The sequence below is a fragment of the Engraulis encrasicolus genome, unplaced genomic scaffold, assembly GCF_034702125.1.
Source record: "Engraulis encrasicolus isolate BLACKSEA-1 unplaced genomic scaffold, IST_EnEncr_1.0 scaffold_283_np1212, whole genome shotgun sequence".
Lineage (NCBI taxonomy): Eukaryota > Metazoa > Chordata > Actinopteri > Clupeiformes > Engraulidae > Engraulis > Engraulis encrasicolus.
The window spans coordinates 47,558-55,977 of NW_026945570.1; the positions used below are offsets into that span (position 1 = coordinate 47,558).

The 8,420-nt window shown below is 41.0% G+C and overlaps 1 protein-coding gene across 1 annotated transcript; it reads right to left on the minus strand.

Annotated features, from left to right (window-relative positions):
* Positions 1-5,055: 5,055 nt before the first annotated feature.
* Positions 5,056-6,187, minus strand: LOC134443078 (GTPase IMAP family member 7-like). The gene is made up of 2 exons (XM_063193016.1): positions 6,083-6,187; positions 5,056-5,756 (listed from the first exon to the last, which is right to left on the minus strand). The coding sequence occupies exons 1-2, from the start codon at positions 6,165-6,167 to the stop codon at positions 5,056-5,058; spliced, it is 786 nt and encodes a 261-aa protein (XP_063049086.1). The 5' UTR covers positions 6,168-6,187.
* Positions 6,188-8,420: the final 2,233 nt, after the last annotated feature.

Genomic DNA, 8,420 nt, shown 5'->3' on the forward strand with positions numbered 1-8,420 from the left:
TCTATATGAGTAGGCCTACTTGTACTTTGACTCTGTATTTCTATATAATAATAATATAGATATAGGCCTATTACTTCACTGTCTTTTCAGAGCAATGTACGGTTGCCCTGTGGACTCTAAATTCTGTGGTGTACTAATGACCCCTAGTGGAAAATTACAGATACTGCAACATACACTCTCATTCACCCACCACACACACACACACACACACACACACACACACACACACACACACACACACACACACACACACACACACACACAAAACATCGGTTCACTGGCAACTAGATACTCTGTACAAAACAAACTCTCTCAGGACCTGTCTTTCCTTATCCACACACACGCACGCACACACGCAGGCAGGCAGGCAGGCACATACACACACAAACACACACACATAGAGTCTTACCCTCTTAACTCAATTTCTCCCTTAAAGACTGGGTGCAAGGGGTGATTGCAGTTGTCCATTATAGTTACACACACACACACACACACACACACACACACACACACACACACACACACACACACACACACACACACACACACACACACACACACACACACACACACACACACACACACACAGACAGAGTCATTCCTACTGCTGCAGAGTTGACAGAAGAGGGGAGATGACCCCCTCTGAATGTAAAGCTTCCTCTGGAGGAATCAGGCCGAAGCTGTGAACATATCATTATGTACTTTATACCAACAGAGTTATACAGTATGAGGCCTTTCAATGTGCTAGAAACTCCACTACATGCTGAATCTGGTGAAATCAGACTGAATATGTGAACAGGTTATACAGTATCAGGCCTTTCAATTTGCTGTGAACTCCACTATATGCTCAACTGAATCTGAGAAAATCAGTCTGAATTCATTATAGACAATAACAGAAATACTGGAACAGAGACCTAAATAGCATACAGGATTTGATATACTGAATTCATCCATATAGGATATGAGGCCTTTTAATGAGTAATAGACTATGACAGCTTCATATGTAGCAACAATATAACCAGACTGAATATATGAATCACACACAAGACATACTGTGGGATATGAGGCCTTCAATAATAACAATAACACACTGTAACACATATAGCATATAGGATATGAAGCCTTTTAATGTGTAATAAAGTCTGGCAGCTTCATATGTACTGTAATGTATCCTTACAATCTGTTAAGCCCGCACCAACTTTGATGTTGTACAACTCTTGAATGACTTAAGCTATGACTACGAAACTTTCTGACTTTTCCTAGAATGAAGTTGGCTACAATGTGATACCAAAAGATTAGGTCTATCATTTTTGCTGTTGCCATGGCAACGGTTTTCTGACGGGTACACCTGACCAAAAATCACTGATCTAAGTCTCATCATCATCACTTTTCACATTTTTTTACATTTTCATTAGCATCAGACACCCTTTTGAACATTTGAAGTGGTCTGATGCACATAATAACCAAAATTGATGTGCATTACCCAAGTTAGATGGAAAATACATTAAGGTGAAATTTTGGCCAAAAAAAATTAGGAAATGACGTCATAATGTCCAATAATGACACCAAACTGATGTCATTCATATTTGTCTGAAGATCATCCCCTCCAAGTTTGGTGGTCATACGCCATTCGGTTCCTAAGTTATGAGGGGGGGTCAAAAGAGCCCCCCCCCCCCCCCCCCCCCCCCCCCCCCCCCCCGGTCCCAGGAATGCCAAAAAAGCCTAGTCTGGATAGGGTTAAGCAATGACATAGAGGATATAATGTAATCTAATCTAATCTATCACCAGTGATATGCAGTACCATAATATGAATAATGACAATAACACACTGGAACACAGATAGATTATTGGATATGAGGCATTTTAATGTGTAATAGACTGTGACAGCTTCATATTAAAAACTTTGATAGGACAGGTACACTCACATGCAGGCAAAAGATGAAAACAAATCTTCCCCACTAACTAAAATACAGAACTAAAAGACCCTAATCTTCAGGCAGCTGATGTGGTGGGCATCTAAGCACCTGTGTGATGAAGCGGTCTGCACACTGTGTATTAACTCCAAAAATACTTTATTTCATTTAAACATAGGCCTATGGCGACGTTTCGATTCAACAGAGGGATCTTCCTCAGGCAATGAGAACAATGGTCTTAGTTGACTTATATCACATGACCTACAGGTAGGCTACCTGGCAGAAAGGTGAGCGCACCCTAAGGTGACAAGTGGCATAGCATGCGCCTTGGCGCGCTGGCATACAAATTCAAGACCAGTGATCACAACCGGTGGTCAGAAGAAAACAAAAAAACTGAAAAACAAAACAGATTAAAAAGATAAAAAACACACTGTAAAGACAATCAGTCACAATAGTCTGCACAATCATAAATAAGGATTTTTTTGTGTGCAGAAGACACATTACGTGCATCAATATATCATAGCCTAATCATAGTAAGGGCTTCAAGTCAAATTCCATGTTGAGACCTTTGGGGGACAAAGTATTTAGCATGTAAATATAGTATGCTTCCCTTCTCAATAGAATATTATCAATGTCTCCTCCGCGTCGGGGGGTGGAGACCTGCTCAATGCCAATGTATTTTAATGTTGACAGATTATGTCCAGAGTGTATGCTGGGTTTTAAAAAGTATTAAAAGGTGATCAATTAAAAAGTCAACATTTAATGGCATTAAAAGTATTAATTTTTGAAAAACGAGGTATTATTTTTTTTAGTTGCACCATTTTGATTTTAAAAATCTTTGTTTATTCACTGTTTATCACAGTTTTTCAAAACACCAGTGATTCGCGCAACAGTAGCCACCTGACCTAGTTCATAGCAGACTTTTAAACAGCACTCTGGAATCGCACTGCTCCCTTTCGGGCGTCTTTTTGCAAAACACGAAAGTGTAATGTAATGTTTAGAAGGTAGAAATTACAAAAGATGTCTTGTTAATACTGGAATCGGAATGTTGTGATGGTTGTAAAAAAAATCTTAAGGTAGTGAAAAAGGGTATTAAATGGTAGTAATTTTGACTTCAAGATTGCTGTATATTTTTGTATATTTTACAACCTTATGACAAAAGAAGGCCCATCATCATTTGTGGGGTTGAGAAAGATATGGGAGAATGATATAGGGAAAATATTTGATGATAATGCATGGTTAAATATTTGCAATAATCATTTCCCCTTTACCAGTAATAAAATTAAAGAAGCAAACTTCAAATTTATCTACAAAACCTACTTAACACCTTCAAAAATGCACAAAATATCAAAAGACATCTCAGCGAAGTGTCAAAGATGTAATGAGACCGAAGGGACGTTCACACATATGTTTTGGGATTGTAGCCTGTTAAAAAACTTCTGGGGCTCAATCCATTCATTTATTGAAGTAGTCTTAGATAGACAGTTCGAACCTACCAGTAGTCTATATTTACTTAATGATACAAAGGCCTTAGTCCTAGACCAGTCTAAAAGAAGAATATTCATTTTGATTACTTATTTTGCTAAGAAATGTATACTTTTATTTTGGAAGAATGCACTACCCCCATCTTTTAAGACTTTTGTGGACCAAATATCTTCTTTCTTGCCTTTAGAGAAAATGACCTTGGTGAAACATAACAAAGGCCATCTATTTGATGAGCTCTGGTGTCCTATAATTTCTGGTTTGACCAATTTGAACAGGTAGATTCTAAGCCTTGACAGGTATTCCACATTAAAATAAATAAATAATAATAATAATTATAATTATAATAACAAATATTATGTTGGTTATTAATTATATGTACATATTGAGATTGAAAGCAATGCCCTCCACATTTCTTTCTCTTTTTTTTCTGTTTTCCTTAAAACTGAGCCCAACTTTTTTATGTTTTCAATGGTTGTGTGCTTGTGTGTAGGGGTGTGTGTGAATGTGCGTGTGGATGTGGGTGTGTGCGCGAGTGAGTGTGTGTGTGTGTAGGTATGGATGTACGGTTGTATGTTCTGTTTTACTTAATCTCTTTGTCTATTTTTTTTTTTTTTTTTTGTAATTATTGTTAACAGTGTTTCTGATTTGTTATGTGACTATCCCTGGTGGGGGTGGGGGGGTTGGGGGGGGTGGGGGGGAATAATTGTAAAGGACTTGGAGACTGTACAAACAAAAGAGACAAAATGTGTTTTGAGTGTCCTTTGAAATAAAAAGATTTAACAAGATTGCTGTATATACCCTGATGTCTGAAAGTGTTGAAATGCACAGCCACTGGATTTTTTTGGTCATTAAGGCGTATGCTGCTTCTGTGCTCCGCAATGCGTGTCTTGATGCAACGTGTGGTTTTGCCTATGTAAGCGAGGCCGCACGGGCACTTGATCATGTAAATCACGTTCTTACTATTACATGTTATGACTCCTTTTATTTTCAGCACTTTCCCGGTGTGTGGATGGGTATAAGTGTTGCACTTATAAGTGAAATTGTATTGCGCGCAATGGGCCCATCTGTAATTTCCGTCAGGGATAGGCGAGAAAAACGACGCGGGTTTTTCTGGTGGTTGGTCACTTATGCACCTGTAACTCACAGGCTCGTCAAACAACCAATTGGCGAGGAGCAATTCAAGCCCCTGGTGGTCTATGATAACTCATAGTAGCAAAGTACATTGCATGTTGGCAAAAGAGAAAACTTACATTCTTTTGGGTGTAATAGCAAAAAGAAAAAAATAGTCTAATGAGAAATTAAGAAATTACAAACTGTCTCACAGGTGATCATACACAATTCGACATTCAAGGTTACTGACTGAGAGTTTTGTGAAACTGAGCTACCTTCCTTTGGAGGAGAGGGAGGAAGGACACGTGCTGAGCTATCTCGGTTGAATATGAGTACCTCCCAAGGCCTCTTTCCTGCATGACTATGGTTGTTTCTTCATACGTCATTAGTAAAATGCTGTCTACTGTTAGCTACTACCATCTCATCTATTGTCTTCACCAACTCAACTACCTGAGTAGGCTACTGTTGCAATATCAGTTGGGTGTAACAGTAGAATGTATAAAATATCTAACTGTAGGTGATTCGACATTCAGTTCAACATTCAAGATTACTGACTGAGAGTTTTGTGAAGCTGATCTACCCTGGTTTTCAGGAGAGGGAGGAAGGACAGCTGTCGATCTATCTCCCTTGGATCGGAATTCCACTCAAGGTGTGTTTCCTCCATGACTCTGGTTGTCTCCTCATACATCTCATCAGAATAGTGCTCTCCTCCGTTAGCTGCCACCATCTCATCTATTTTCTTCAGCAACTTTGCTACCTGAGGACTACCCTCTCTCTCCTTGTTGTCAAAGACATGGAATCTCCCTCCACAGCCTCTGATCAGTTTCTGTAGTCCCTCAGAGCCACTGGACACATACTCTTCAATGGTCTGACCATCCAGCTGATCTCCATGTGTGAAGAGGACGATGATGTGGTCTTTCACCTTCTCCCCAAAGATCTCCTGGAGGGCCCTGACTGCATTCTGCTCCTCCTTGGTGAAGTGACCTATCTGTATGACCAGCAGGAAGGCATGTGGACCTGGTCTGGACAACACAATGCAGTCCTGGATATCCTTCGTAATTATAGTTTCATGTCTGGATGAGTGAAATATAGCAGGAGTATCTATCACCTTAATTTCACGTGGATGTTCGGTTGATAGTGCTTTACACTCTGAGGCTCTGGAAATATGGACATCTCCCAGAATGCTGTTTCCCGATTGGCTCTTCCCCGCTCCACTCTTCCCAATCAGGACGATCCTCAGGGGTGGACCTGAAACACAACAATGTTTTGCACTTATAAAGGACAACAACAGACATAATGAAGCGTAAACATGTGTGTGATTCATGTATAAAGCTGGATCAGGAAAAACGTAGATGAGATGGCTTTTTATTGATAATAATGCCTCATTGGTCTCTGTTGCTCTGTATCTGATAATTGATTGTTGTGTATTTTAGTGTAGTTTTTGTTGGTCCTTGTCTAATACGTAAACATTGAAGCCACATCAGTACTCCCTGGAAGAGATACAGTACCTAAATGGGATCCTGAATGAATGAATGAATGAATGAATGAATGAATGAATGAATGGTCTCACACACCTGGTCTGAAGATGTGAATGGCAGGTTTACTGTGACGGCCGTTGTTGTGCACAGTGGTGACACTGATGGTGTAATTCACTAACATTGTCAGGTCAGTGATATCGTAATGGCATGAGGGTGTCTGGATGGTGTGTTTATATCCTTGGTTATTGATGATCTCCAGCAGGTAAGTCTCCTGGTCCACTCCAGCTTGTTTTGTCCATGTCACACTGGCTGTAAGTGACTTCAGGTTCACTGTCACCTGGAGATCCTGAGGACGGGGTACCACTGTAGGAGAACATGTAAACAGAAGGAACCATAGCAACATGTCTAACAATTCAGCTTTGATACGCTAATACATTAGAAATTAGACTCAAGTGTGCATAGCTCAACTTTTAGGCATTTGTTTATAGCATACTAAGGCAACTGCCTTTAGGTTCCATTGTAAGGTTTTGGGATACCTCGGGCATTTGCTTGAAAACATTTAAGTTACTTTGCTATGTGTGACGTAAAGACCCCAGGTCTCACCTGTGTAAACATCCAGCTTCACAGGTGTGCTCTGGCGACCATCTTGGCTGAGGGTGGCCACAGTGAAGTGGTACTTTTCTCCTGGAGTCAACCCGTACCTATCTAAAGTCACACCAGTCACTGGAAAGATGTAACGCATATAACCTTCTGTCCAGGTGACCATGAAGGTGCGTTGATCAGGAGTGCCCTCTGGAGGTGACCAGCGTAATGACACTGAGTCTGGACCCACTGACACTAATTGGACCGGCCCAGGAGGAGGAACATCTGCAGAACCTGAGGATATGACAAAAGGGCCAGTGATTACACCATGTTGGCCTCACACCACTCAGCACACAAAATAGTAGTGGTGTCAACATTAAGTGATTCGGCAATGCAATGCAATGCGGGACATGGGCGATTCAATTCAATGCGGCAAGTTCCAGAATCGATGCAGCAAGTTTTTAAAGTTTCAATTACTTCCATGGATATTTCAGGAGCAAATGAATATGAAATTAAATAAAAACACTTCAATGCATTGAAAACTGATAGACTGATACAGAAAACAGCCAATAAAATGCTGCCCAGTATCTAACTCTACTTGTATTGCCTCATCATGACTGATGAAACATTTGCTTTGCTTTCAGTAGATATGTAATGCATTGCAATGCATCATAGAATTGAATTGAATTGAATCGAATCGAATCGCATCGCATCGCATCGCAACCTCCCGAATCGTAATTGAATCAAATCGTAAGGGCAGTGCCAATTCACACCACGACAAAATAGTATTCAACTCTATTTCCAAAGTTATATCTCCCTCGTTTCATTTATGACATGTCAATACACCTTGAGACTACTGCCGTGTTACTGCTGCCCTGGTTCAAGCAGTAGGGTCCTGCACTGTGTGACTGCTGCCGTGTTACTGCTGCCCTGCCTCAAGCAGTAGGGTCCTGCACTGCTACACCGGCGACCCAGGTTCCATTCAGGCCCGGATCCTTTGTTGACCCTTCCCTGTCTCTCTCTCCCTACTTGTTGTCCAATCACGACAAAACAAAGGCCTGAATAGCACCCAAAAAATATATTTTAAAATGGATAATTGGCTGTCCGCTGTCAAACATCTCAGAGCTGTTTTTATATCATGTGTAGCTGACTACAGTGGTGATATTGATGGTGTAAAAGTTCAAAATGTTCATCAAAACAAAATTAGCTCTCACATGCCTTCTACTCTGAAGGTTGTGGAGGCTGGTTGACTTTGACTGCCATTGCTGAGTACAGTGGTGATGTTGATGGTGCAGTCTGCATCTACTTCCAGGCCAGTGACGGTACAATTGAAGGAGTTTCTGTGGACGGTGCGTATTTCTTTCTGGTCTTTGATGATCTGCAGCAGGTAGGTCACTTGGTCCACTCCAGCTGGTTCGGTCCATGACACACTGGCTGTGCCTGACTTTAGGTCCACGTCCACCTTGACATTCTGTGGAGGGGGAACCTCTGCAGGAGAAGAACACGTAGGACATCTTGGCATATGTAGTGTGCCACATTGAAAGGAAACATGTTTTATTAAAGATATCCTCTCAACGTAATTTCATTAATATTGCTGTGTTCCGCATTGTTATTTAAAGGGCAATTCCGTCCAGTTTGGATTCATATCCCATCTTGGGTGGACCCAGGGAAAAGGATGAAAGGGGAAACCGCGAGAAATTTTCATGCGTGCTGCGCAAAGTTGTTCAATTGCGCTGTTTTCGGTTAAACCCTGGCCCGTCGGGCAGGTATTTGACCTGTTTTAAAGCTCCTAGCGTGCATTAAAACCCTTTTGAACGCTTTGGCCGTGGTGTGTGGGTCCATACAAGTCGAT

What these genes read in the sequence shown, in the direction of transcription:
- LOC134443078 (XM_063193016.1), bottom strand. Translation starts at nt 6,167, where the DNA reads ATGTTAGTGAATTACACCATCAGTGTCACCACTGTGCACAACAACGGC. An exon ending in CATTCACATCTTCAGACCAG is followed by an intron (nt 5,757 to 6,082) that starts GTGTGTGAGACC and finishes GTTGTGTTTCAG; the next exon opens with GTCCACCCCTGAGGATCGTC.